This window comes from Adiantum capillus-veneris, chromosome 19, assembly GCF_014529385.1.
Source record: "Adiantum capillus-veneris isolate H3 chromosome 19, ASM1452938v2, whole genome shotgun sequence".
Classification (NCBI taxonomy): Eukaryota; Viridiplantae; Streptophyta; class Polypodiopsida; order Polypodiales; family Pteridaceae; genus Adiantum; species Adiantum capillus-veneris.
This window is the reverse complement of record NC_140949.1, coordinates 148,732,001-148,744,945: the sequence shown is the minus strand read 5'-3', so window position 1 is coordinate 148,744,945 and position 12,945 is coordinate 148,732,001. Positions and strand designations below refer to the sequence as shown.

At 42.3% G+C, this 12,945-nt stretch overlaps 1 protein-coding gene across 3 annotated transcripts; it reads right to left on the bottom strand.

Annotated features, from left to right (window-relative positions):
* Window positions 1-678: 678 nt before the first annotated feature.
* On the bottom strand, window positions 679-4,798 carry LOC147435045 (stromal cell-derived factor 2-like protein). Of its 3 annotated transcripts, XR_015185259.1 has the most exons (7): window positions 4,526-4,797; window positions 4,219-4,377; window positions 3,954-4,094; window positions 3,823-3,869; window positions 3,608-3,737; window positions 2,289-2,515; window positions 679-899 (listed from the first exon to the last, which is right to left on the bottom strand). XR_015185259.1 is itself a non-coding variant. In XM_086490078.1 (6 exons), exons 1-6 carry the CDS (start codon window positions 4,619-4,621, stop codon window positions 2,411-2,413), a joined length of 678 nt encoding a protein of 225 aa, XP_086346204.1. In that variant the 5' UTR covers window positions 4,622-4,797; the 3' UTR covers window positions 2,192-2,410. The 3 variants fall into 3 exon arrangements, 2 of the variants coding, with proteins under 2 accessions (XP_086346204.1, XP_086346205.1); XM_086490078.1 differs by lacking the exon at window positions 679-899 and having other exon boundaries at window positions 2,192-2,515; XM_086490079.1 differs by lacking the exons at window positions 679-899; window positions 2,289-2,515 and adding an exon at window positions 2,571-3,365 and having other exon boundaries at window positions 4,526-4,798.
* Between the last annotated feature and the right edge of the window lie 8,147 nt (window positions 4,799-12,945).

Sequence of the window (12,945 nt, the reverse complement as noted above, 5' to 3'; positions counted from 1 at the left end):
TCGACCGGTCCACCCATCCACTTCCGCTCTACTATGGATAGAGAGAGTTTCACTTCACTGGGGAGCGAGCTAGAACACCTTCAACCTACTTGTGCCAGACATAGACTGAGGTCGCTTCGTCCCCATCCATGAACCCGAGCTCTGAAAGGATCGCAAATACCAGCGGGTGGTAGGGTATCAACATAAACCATGCCAGTTTATGTGCCACTTCTTTTCAATGCCCAACATTGGGTGTTTATGCAAATCCAAGGCAAGATTCCCAACGCGTTAGCCATGTAGGTCATTCAACCCCCGACGCACTAACCGTGTAGATGAGCCTAACAAGAAAGAAGGCCTATTGAACACCCCTGATCCAGCAAAGCCCCAAGTCATCGACCCTTTTGTCTAAGGCTAAGCAATATAAGTGATCATAGTCTTGTAGCAATGCATAACACATGAGTCCAATCACAATACCATCTTCCATATGCAAAAATAATCTTTTCCAAGCAGTCAAAATGTACAGGGTTGCTACCCTTACACATCCACCATAACCTATCAAAACCACTTCCTATCCAATCCAAAACCATAAACCATAATCCAATCTCATCACATGGGTGAGTACTCTACCCAACTCAGATGATTCACATCCAATCCTACAAAACCACTTTAGTACATAACATGGCTGCGAAAATTTCGACAACACAACCATATCTTAAAAGAATATCCAAGAGCCACATTGGCTTCCACAGTCAAAATTGTAACAATAATCCATGAGAGATCTCAGTCCTTGACCATAAACCATATTCTTTACTAAATCGACTCCCACACTAGGAGTTTGACAGTACCAAGTTAAGTAGGGGTAGGTTCTCCCAGGAGTTGGATATTTGAAGGTCATCTTTTTAGCCCGATGGGTCCACCACCTTGAAATGTGTAAGTGTAGCAAGTGAGTTTATCAGGAGGGGTGTTTTTAATTTCAAAGAGTTAAAGTATTACATTTATAAGAGAGATTAAAAACTAGAATTTTTGAAAAAAAACTTACAAGTTTATCAAGGAAAAGGGGCCATTGAATTCAAGGCAAAGTGTGTGTGTGTGTGTGTGTGTGTGTGTGTGTGTGTGTGTGTTGAAAAATACCTCTTCAATTGTACATGCTATAGGTGATTTTGGAAGGTGGGCCCCCTAGGCTTTTTGGAGTATTTTGTAGCCTTGTAAAGTCCGTGAAGTACCTAATGAATACTATTAGAGGTTTGGAGTGCTTTCATGGAGTCAACATCAATGTAATGCATTCTAGCCTTACCAGAGGCATCAACACTCTTTTGCGGGCAAGCATCCACAACAAAAGATTATGATCGAGAAGCATATGTTAGATGCAATGTATTTATGCTTGGGCTCTTGGGGCACACCAATATGGATGGGGTGTCAGAGAGTCTAGTTGTGTTGAGTGTGGGAGCTTGTATGGACTAGAGATGAGGATGTGATCTAAGCATTGAGGTCAAAGAACACGTATGTAAGTAGTGATGTTACAAAGACCTATTGTGTAGTAGAAGTTATGCATTACTTTTTAGTTGGCATTTCCTCTCTCTCTCTCTCTCTCTCTCTCTCTCTCTCTCTCTCTCTCTCTCCCCACAGATGAATGCTACACTAAGCTACCCTCCATAGCTTCTTGGACTAACAATGGCATTAGAGCCTAAGTCAAGGTGTGCTTGTTTTCCTACTATGGATATTTTCATTGGGTTGAGCCATTCTTCTCATTAGGTGGTTGAAGGGGTAGTTGAGATGACATTGAATTTATACTTTTGGGATGTGAATTGAACATTTGACATCAAAGGTGTAATTTTACTCACATTTTTTGTTATTTGTGGGTTACCTTCATGCGAGGCTTTTGTTTGGCACACAAGTCATTCAAAAAACAAAAAACCATTATTTATTAGGTTTTTGGAATCAATCTAAATAAAATTTGTGTTGTGTTGGTGGCCCATTAGTGGTTCACTATGGCGACATCTTCCCATGGATACAAATTATGGTGATATATACACTGAAACTGAAACAATTATTATATGAACTTCTTTACTCTAATGTCATTTACGTCTTTATAGGAAATTTTAACATGTGAAACTACAACCATTTCAAATCCTCTTAGGTAATTAGGTCCACACCATTTCAAAAAATCAAACATGGTGAAAACTTCATGATGGCCTCAAGAGGCAACATTTTTTGCTATAATAAATTGAATGATTATTAGAACACATGTGACATGTTAAGAGAGAGAGAGAGAGAGAGAGAGAGAGAGAGAGAGACGTGCACATACACACCTCACAAAAAACGGACTCTTGAGTGAAGATCGACTCCTGAAGGTAACCTCGGTCATTTTAATCTAACAACCTTAAAAGATGGCGTTTCACCAACTTTGGCACACCACAACCCATCAGCTTGTCTATTTTTCTACACTTTCGGGCGTCGCTGCGGATCCAGCCTGTAGGTAGACTCCTTCACTGGCAAGCCAAACGTTGTCTACACTCTCTTCACCGACACTGCAAACCTGCAAAAGCTTCAAACATTGAATCACATAATGGTGGGGTTTACAAGACACTACCAATTTTGGGTGTGACAGAAAAACCTATGCCTAAATTATGGTAGGTGCATGGCTTTAAGTTGAGGCATCTCATTAACTGCTCCTTGTTACAGGTGATGACAATAATTAGTCCGTAACTGTAACACTTTATCGCCATGAAGAGACTCAGATTCGAGCAAGGATGCAAAGATGGCTAGCAGATTGGAGTAATTGGAGTAATTGTCCAAGGCGGACATCAAGGTGGACGTTGAAATTCCCTTTGAACTATAAAATGTCATTATCTCTTTTGCAAAGCGTGATTGTATAAAACCACTCGGGGTCAATAGAGCCCATGGTGGTCCTATCAAAGGATCTTTTGTTGAAGAATGGTAGAGTTACTCAGAAGAATGACCCAACAATTGTGGAGTAACTACAATGAAGATAAACGAAACCCTTCGCGTATGAAGGACATCACCTTCCCCAGTTAACACATTAGCCCCTTCATGAACCCCTCTTTAAACTTTTGAAATTCTTTAATTGGAGTCGAGTCATGCCTTATCAGCAGTAATAGCCGAAGCCGTCTACAATTGATAGGATCCCAATAAATAACTTGGCAATTGCATGAGTGGAAACCTCACAAGCTTGCCCAAATGGCCCCAAAGCAGAAAGATTCCGACCCATTTTCCACATCTTTCCTGAAATATAAAAGAAAGAACCGGTGCCAGCAACTGCACCCACTTTCTCGTTTCCATGCTGCAAAGTTATCTTTCCATATATGCCAACAGAGAACACCTCATAACCCCAAGGGGATTCACTAGCACTAATAAGGGGACGACACCTGCGTGCATCAAATGTCCCAGTTTTAGCCCTATATATGAGATTCTTCTATGTGAAATTCACCTTTCCTCTATAATAGCCCCCCTCCCTTACACTCACGTGTTACCATACTGTAGCCCTCAATGAACCCCCCGAGCTCAAAACCTTTAAAAACAACCTCCGTAGCTAGTGAGCTCTAATCTCCAAGTCCAGGGTCATCAGGCAGAGTCTTTAAAAAATAGCTGGCAAACGTCTGCCACGTACCTCCATTTGCCTCGGCAGCACCCGCACATACGTCATCTCATGACTGTGAAGGAAACTTCCAGTCACAACATGCTTCAGTCTGATCTTACGATCTTTCATCCAAACCTCACTCTCATCAACAAGCTCCAGCCTGAAATCACCAACAGACAGGAGGCAGTACGCATAAGAGCAATCCAAATGTTGATTCATCATAAATTAAAAGCACAAATGCTTACCTCCATAAATCACCTGTATCTTCATCTTGTCCCTCACGAGAACTTACCTGAGAACATGCAAGGGTTTGTTCTTGTTTGATGAGCATATGCGACAATTTACAGAAATGGAGCACATAGATAAAACAAAGTACCTCTAAGTTTCTCGACAAAGGTGAGGGGAACGATCGACTATGCAGCCAATTATTCGTCCGCATGTGTTGCAGCCTTACTACAGAGCCATTAGGGATTAAATCACCTTGTTCTAAAGAGGAACCTTCCACTGGCTTAACCACCTAACGGCAACCAAAGCTCAGTCAGCACTAATCACAAAAAGGTTTAGACAAATTCTCATTATAATTCCCACATTGCACACTACGACAACATCATGAGTTGTTGCAAGGGAAGAAAAGGTCATACCCAATAGCTGTCAGAGTTAACAACTCCTCTATGACCAGTAACAACGAAATATTGGGGGCCTCCTGCGTTATACCGGATATCAGAAGCGTGCAACCGGCCATTTGTCGTGTCATGCATTAACTTCAGCACACTTCCATAGGTTACTGCGACACCTTCATTCTGGCAAAGAACACATGGCTCTCTTGTAACGCGTGAAAAGCCTAACCCTAAAGACAGAAGGAACTGAAACAGAATGGTGCCCATGCATGACGAGAGCATGCAAACTCAATTGTGATATGATACGGTGTAAACTGTCTAGACTGCTTACATTCGTTGCTAACACAGTCTTTGCTTCGGGTGAAGCTTGGGCGCCCACAAGACCCACAATGACGATGGCGAGCAAAGCACAAATTCTGAGGTGCATCGTGCGGAATATGTAAAGTCCTGTTTACGCGAGAAGCTTAACGTCCCTGTTGCAATTCCTGACCATTGCAGATTCGCCATTCCTTGTAAACACGCCATCGTGCGCGGTCGGGGTGATAGAGTTTTCACTTAATTTTCTTTCTCAGTTGGTAGTTGGTACCCCTCAGGACGCCGCCTCTCTCTCTCTCTCTCTCTCTCTCTCTCTCTCTTCACATAAGCCGGCAGCAACTGTATCAAGTGAAAGGGTCACAATGGCTTTCAGAAACAATAAGAAAGTGATAAAATTGTTAAGTTGAATTAAACTAATATCAGTGTTTGGGAAAGGATTGCCTCAGCTTAGTCTTGAGCTGATTGAAAATCGAAACTAGCTAACTGCAAACCATGGTAAACAAAAAAAAAATCGATGAAATTTGTGAAAAAGCCGTTCAAACATTTTGCAAATCTCAAAATTTTTGCTAGTATTTCCGATTTACTTCTTTATGAGGAAGAAACTTGATCAGCAACAGCCGCTTAATAAAAGAGACTTAACACTGATTGGAATCAAGCTATAAAATGCAAAAAATGTAAAGCCATGTGAAGTTGTGAAATGAAAGGTGAAATAAAAAGAACTAATTAATATATATGTGTGTATAGAATTTATTAGAATTATGCAAAGTGAATGCAAAGTGAAGCTTCACTTTAGCATTCTAAAACAATAGAATTAAAAAAAAACATGTATGTGTGTGTGTGTAAAATTTACTAAATTTATGCAAGGTGAAGCTTCATTTTAGCATTCTAAAATAGTAGAATTCAAGAAAAGTAAAGACATGTCAAGATGTGAAATGAAAGGTAAGTCTCCATCATGTCAGGATATGAAATGAAAAGAGTCTTCCTAACCCAACACAACACTAAGGGTTTCTTTTAGAAAGCCAAAAAGCGAAAACTTGCGCCAGAGCAGCAGCAAATCGCGTGAGAGCTACTGAAGGCAAAAACTTGCGCGGAAGACCTCCTCAACTCTCCCGCCCTGTGCGCGACACGAGAGACAAGGAATCGACAAAAGGGGCTCCTTATCAGCGGCGTGCGTGATTTGGACCGTCGGATCGACAGGGGGGGGGGGGGGGGGGGGGGGACGGGAGTATATACACCTGCACTCGCCATATGTGCAACGATGTGCGTTAGCGCAGGTGGATAAGAGACGAGCCTGTGGAGTGGAAGGTCGCGGGTTCAAGGGCGTGAGGCGACGCAGGGAGCCCTAATTTTTTTTTTCCATTCAAATCGATCAACGATCGATCAGACCCAGCCGCCGATCCCTTGTCTCTACCCGTGACACTTATAGACGCGGGGGGGGGGGGGGGGGGGGGGGGGTTGTGTGTTTGTACCTTGTGACCCAATCTCATGGCGGGTCCGAAGACATGCAAATTCAATGCAACCATGCCACGCAAGTAGCTCGTCTCTGTCCACTATTGTGTCGTTGCTCCATCGGTACCCAGCCTAAAGAACACGGGGTATTGAAGGAAGTGGAAGCGTCAAGCGATAGGATCGACGCGAGGGAAGCGAGACACAAAAACCAAAAAGGCACTCACCTGTTGGATGTGTCCGAGTTTACTTTTCAAGTCAGAGTTTACTTTTCAACTTTTTTGTTTAGCTTATATGTTTTGTTTTCCCCATATACAACCAAATGCACGCGTGCGTGCGATAGGGCATGACCCTCTCATGGGGGCCGCTCAGGCTCAAACCCACCTTCATGCATTCCGAGTTGACTTTTTGACTGTTGAAGCCCTCAAGATTCAACCCCTTCAACCCCCTCCATTCATCTCACTGCTCGGAGTCATTTAAGATCTCGTGCAACTTAGACATGTGGCCGGTACCCTGTATGTACTAGCAGCTTCGTAAGTTTATTGAATACCTCCTGAGAGTCTCCAGTATTCCCTTACTTTTCTCTCAAGGATTCACTACCTTCACAAAAGGGAGCAACAGATTAGAACTCTCACCATTCAAAGGTAAATCTTTCGAACTGCTCCCATAACCACTCTAGCGGGCACGTCAAGTGCTCATCCTGGCCACCTATGACAAAAAACAATGCTAGAAATTTGCCTCCACTTGAGCATCCCTTCTCGTCACCTTTCCTCTGCGCGCTCTGCCTATCACCCTACCTCTGTTTGTCTGCCCATCACCCAACTTGCCTGCTCTGGGTGCTTTGTCGCCCCACTTTTCTTTATCTATGCATCTCGCTTGATTCCCTTTAGAAAATATATATATATCCTAGTTGGTATCCCCTACTGGAACTTATCTTTAATATTTCTGTAGATAGAGAGTTAGTTTAAGGTTGGTTACACATTTAGTAGTGCCCACTATTCATCCTCTTCAATGACCAATCAAAAGCTTACACAGAAGAAATGGCGAGCATCTGTATTACACAATGCCATATATGCGGCCCTGCCATTTCCTTGCTGGCATCCCACATCACCACCATTTCTTGAAAGTTTTGAACAGGGGGTGTGGTTGCCCAAATATGGCATTGCCTCCACCATTTAGTAACAACCAATCAACATTATTTTGGTGAATAATTTTAAGCTTCACAGTGTCATTACCCTGGAGCAGCCTGCCCGCTATATGTGAAATGGGCCACCATTATTTAGACAGGCACCCATGTGCATTTGGTGATGTGTAACCTCCCTACTACAAGGTTATAAAATAAACCTCAAAGAAAATGCCACTCATGTGGCATTTTTTAAGAGATCAATGACGGCCCGATGACATTTTCCTCAGTAGGGAGTGTCGGCAATACAATGGCAAGATAACTTGCAAACGTCCATGTTGGACAAAACCTGTGCGCACATCTTTGCAAGAGAGATATAGAGAACCCTTGGGTTGGCTGCCCTCACAAGGACGATGATGACTCTGTGCAAGCGTCACTACCTTTGATAGCATATGGAGAGAGAGAGAGAGAGAGAGAGAGAGAGAGATAGAGAGAGAGAGAGAGAGAGAGAGAGAGAGAGATATTTTTATTGTCCACTCCTTGGAGGTCACATATGACCTATGGGATCAAAGTTACATGTGATGTAGTATCTGTGCGGCTGATGAGTGATTTTTGATGGTCCAAAATTATGAGAGTTGCAATGGAGAGCCCACACTATGACTGGGAGAGGAAAGTGTGTAGGTCCAAGTCATGGCTAAAATGTGAAGGAAGCAAGTTCGGATGTGACCAAAAGTTGAGCACTCTAGTAGTGTGTGGCACTCAAACTCTCGAACTTGCAATGAGCATAATGTGCACAATCAATTTGACTCTTCTCCATTGCCCAAAAACCCTGCCTCGCATCAAAGGGACTGGGAGCTAAGCCAAATGGTTGTGATAGTGAGTATCCCTGACAAGGGGATAGGCTCAAGCAGCGAAGAACATGGTTTTGTAGTTGGGGGAAATATGGGTGGTGTAATGTATGAAGCTTGACCCAGCGGCTTCCTCCCTAGCCATATTACATTGGTATTGTAGAAAAGATTCATTCACTTGGGATTCTATTAAGACATCATGCAGTAAGTGTAATGCATCCCATCTCCCAAACCACTTCTTTATGTCTTGCATCCATCTCGTGCTCAAGATCTTGCTTTTATGCACCATTTGAATTTTTTTAACTTGCTTTCCATGCAATTGTAGGAAGTCAATGTGGGGTTTTGACGCATCTTTATCATGTACTCCACAATCCTTTCCATGCCTATTGCCTCAATTGGAAGAGATCTTGACTCAAGAACTAAGAGCATAGATGGTGTTTGCGTCTTATCTTGGAGAAAGTTTGTAAGAAAACGCTTTTGGACATTCTCAAACTCTTTTCAAGTAGACTTTGAGATGCTTCCGCTCCACACTTCAACTCCATAAAGAAGAACCGGTGTCAGCAATGTGAGAACCTAACATTTTATGTTTCCCGCATTAAACATGTTCACAAATGCATAGTATGCTCTCTTCCCGGCTTCCAAATGATGCATAGCATATTCATGCCACTTGTGATTGGCCGGAACCTCAAGGCCAAGGTACTTAAATCTCTCAACAAGTTCAAGTGTCTCATTGTTGTATATAATGCATGGATTCTCCTTATGGTTGGTTTTCACAAGCATACCCTTTGTTTTGGATTCATTCACAATCAGCCCATTGTGCAAGCAAAAGTTCTCAAGGACAACCATAAGCTTTTGTGCATCCTCTAAAGTGTGTGCTAAAAGCACTACATCATCCGTATACAACAAAAGCATGATTATCGTATTGCAAATAGTGACCTCTTCAATGCCTTCTTCTTGCATAAAGTTAAGAACCATTTGTTTCAATTGATCAATGCAGAGACCAAAGAGATTTGGTGACAATAGACATCCTTGTTTAGCCCCAATAATGTTTGCAAGAAAAAATTAAAATTTCTCTTCCCATGCAGATATAAGACTGGGGGAACCGTTGTCGTGCCGCTTTGAACGCACGGGGTGAAAGATGCAAATATGCATACATATTCGAGCTTTTGCCAAACTTATGAATAATATTAACATTTGTTATGTCAGAAAGAGGGTGGAGATGTATGCTTTATGTGGGATTCTAGACCAAGAGGGCTCCAGAAAGGACCAATTATAATGGTAGGTGAAGGAGATTCAAGGTGAGGTTTTGTGGCTTGGGAATGTAGAGCTTGAAGTGTTGATTCAGCTGGTCCAGACAGCTCATCAAATGGAGCTCTAGAGTGCAAGATATTTGACTTTGAAGCTGAAAGTGATTGCAGATCCAAGACGGATAGGCCAAGTGATGTCAGGTAGTCCAAGCTAGTTTGGAGTTATAACTGTGTAGTGCTTGATTTATGGAGCATGTCGGTCTTTTCAAATCGAGGATCTGAGTCTCGAATGTCAAGATATTAGCAGTCGAAGTTTTATCAGGGACCAGATCCGTCGTACCGGATTGGGCAGTTTGCAGATGGAGCACTAGAGGAAAAGTGAATGTGTGGGCCTGAAGTGCTCATCATGTGGAGCTTGTTTGTTAGACAAGGGGAACTAGAACCTAGGAGTCCACCTCCCAACCACCCACTATATAGCATAGCTCCTAGCCCTTTGCCCTAGTTGGACTCCCTTTCCACACTCCGTAGCCGGGTCTTGCCCTTGTTAGTCCGGCCTTGCCGTTGTCTTGACATTACTCCCCCCTTAAAGAAGAGTTTTTGTCCTCGAAAACAAAAGTGGGGAACTTCTTCTTAAGAACACTAATGTTTTCCCAAATGGCATCCTTCATGGATCTAGCTATTTGGTTGACCGGAACACGGTTCAGCAGGAGGTTCAATGAAACCAAGAGTAACATCTTGATTTTTCACATTGTTGTCCATTTGCAACCATCTTGTGTTACTGATTCCTATCCAATCATAGTGTATACTAGACTCCATTTAGAACACACATGAGTATGCAAAACGAGTTATCACACAAAGATGTACCTTAAAGAGTACCTCTTTTCACTTCCCATGAAAGTAACTTGTTAACATGACTTATCAGCCAAGTTCAAGGTTGGGAACCTGACTTATACATGAAGAGACTAAACTTAGTCGCAACCATGCGTTAACTGATAGTAAGTAAACTCCAAGTGGAGCAATAAATGATTATTAATTATAGTGCTTGGTGCTAATGTACGCACTTTGGATATCTTTTAGCCCAAGATTGCACTTTGTAATCTGCCTATCCCCTTGGATAACTGACAGTACTGAGGTGTGTTTCCCCCATGGTTTACAGACAATCTTCCCAGATGACTGGTAAAAGGGAATCATAATGTCGTATAACATTGCTGAGGAATCAACAATGTCCGGAATAACCATCGTGGTTAACTGGAAAAAATCCACAATCACCCAAATCGAGCCATGACCTCTATTGGTGATTAGTAGACCCAAAAGTAATCTCATAGAGGTACTGCACACCGATTGCAAAATGCTTCAGAAGCAACAACTTGATGACTACGCATGCCGTTCCAAATCAGCCTTTGCTAAACACTAGGGCCCATAACACCTAGTGTGCATGCATTTAGCAAAAAACAGATCCGAACCTGTATATCCATGATTATCCTTGCCAATACTTATGGCAAATGTGATGCGCCTAGCACACATTAAAGAGGAATGTAAATAGTTTTGGAAAGAAACTAAATACTGTGAGTTGCAATCATTTGCAAGCCTTGCTGAAATGTCTGAACCATAATAGAAGGTGAAACAATGATCACTTCTAGGTACAAACAATAAAACTTTTTCATTAAGAACTCATAGCCGTTCTATATGTAAAACAACCATTTGTAATATTGTTTAGCAGCACTTGTACCTTAACGAGTCATTCTAAGTATCCGACAATTTCTAGCCACTGAAATTGCTCCTGATACGTCATGCTGAAAATGGTCTAGCAAACTGATTTGACTAGTACCTAGGGACTTTGTCGTGACACATACTTGGAATAGGGGGCGCCAGTGCCAATCCCAGTGACTCATATTCTCGACATGTGGAATATGTCTCAACTAAGGATGTCTGAAAAAAGAACATCCTACAAGTATAAGATGTACTTGTGTGTGGAGGTAACTCTAAACACTCAGTGACAAGAGTGAGAGGGACCCTCATTTATTGCTCCACACTTTCTAAACCAAACTCCTTGAGTCCCTAGACCATGTTGTATCCCATGTGACAACATGTGCCAAATTGAATCCGACAAGTGGATTCATAATAGCATAATGTACATTGGACACTCGGCCCAAAATACTTGTTCCGACATGCCCTTGGCATGGCCCTGGGGAACAGAAGTTTCATTTACCTGTATTCAAATGTACAGGAGCACGTCTCCCACCTATGAAAAAAAAACAAGAAACATTGCACTGGAAACCCTGGGTGTTGCCTTCGCAATCCAAACCCCTTGGGTAGAATCTACGTAGTCAACCCCTTGGTAAGACCCTTTGGAGAAACTGCTCAACTAGCAGGTAACGATAACCAACATAGTCAACCGTGTACAGAATGATTGGAATCAACTTAAAAATTTTAATTTGTCCGCTACCCCGTGTAGATTACTGGCTTCTTTCCTTGAAAGTAGAACTGGGATAGATCAAACTATGATCCTCAATGCCTATGGGGAGATTTAGCAATCACCCGTCGGGTCTGACCCCAAAACAGTATGTCCATAGACAATCCGTAGTGCTGTAGAGGGAGCCAGAGATCCACACAAGTGAAATGCCTAGCTCTTATGGATAGCCATGCTGTCTCAACCTATTGTTGCATCTATACTCCGTGGTAGAGATCACAAACTCAAAAACTCAACTCGAGCATCGCACTGAAAACATGTAGTGCAACATGACACTCGAAACACCCGTAATGATAAGACTCTTGCTTGTCCATTAACGTCGTTGTGTATTCCAGTGGGTAATCTGTTCGATCTTAAGAACAATCACCCAAGGAATGCCAACAGTTGGGTCATATTCAAGATCTGACAATGACTCTTAGCCAGCGTGTGTGGCTCATAGCCCTTATGGCAATTAGTGTTCAATCGACTAGACGATGAAGACTAATGTAGACGGCATCTTGCCCAATTTCTAGCTGAGAGTTAGAGCACCTTGGCTCATGTTGAATCCCAAATAAAACATGTAGCACAAATTGCGTAGAAAGTTTTCATTATTCATGGAGATGAATAAGAAAGAGAGAGAGAATGCTGGGCTGAGGAACTTCCTTAAGGGACAACTTTGTATATGTTGTGCCCAATATGTGTGCTCTGATGCATCTTATGCCTGACTTGCAGCTTATTCTATGAGCATGCAACAATTTGCCTATATAACGCTCTCATCGAGAGAGGGAACAGAAAACACAAGCCACAGCTTGACCCACTTACCATGTATGGGGTCGTGACTTTACAAAAAGGACTTTAATATGGCACTTTGCCTGTGAATTAAGTTCTAGATTTAGGTTCCATTTAGTGGTATTGTGCATTTTCAGTAACCAAAAATTAAAAAAATCCAGAACTTAGTTTGTCTGTGACAGAGTGTCTGGTGTGATAGCAGAAGCGTAATCTCCGAAGCGGTGAAATACCTGCCACTTGGTTAGTATGCCTTGTATACAGTTTTTTTAAAGCCCTTGGCGAACGTGATGGCCTCAAACGTGAGAGCCAAAACCTTTAGTGCCTTGCACAATCTAAACTGGTAGGGATTCTGTGAGGTGATATGCCCTATTTTGCCAGTTTTTTCAAACTTGTGTGTCACTGCCCATGATTCCAAGGCAGTGGGCAGTACCTTGGCACAAGGGAGAAGCCTTGCTTCATGTAAAATTGTCAAAGAACTTTTCTTTGTAGAAAAGCATTAATTTCCAATGTAAATGTATAAACATGGAAAAATAA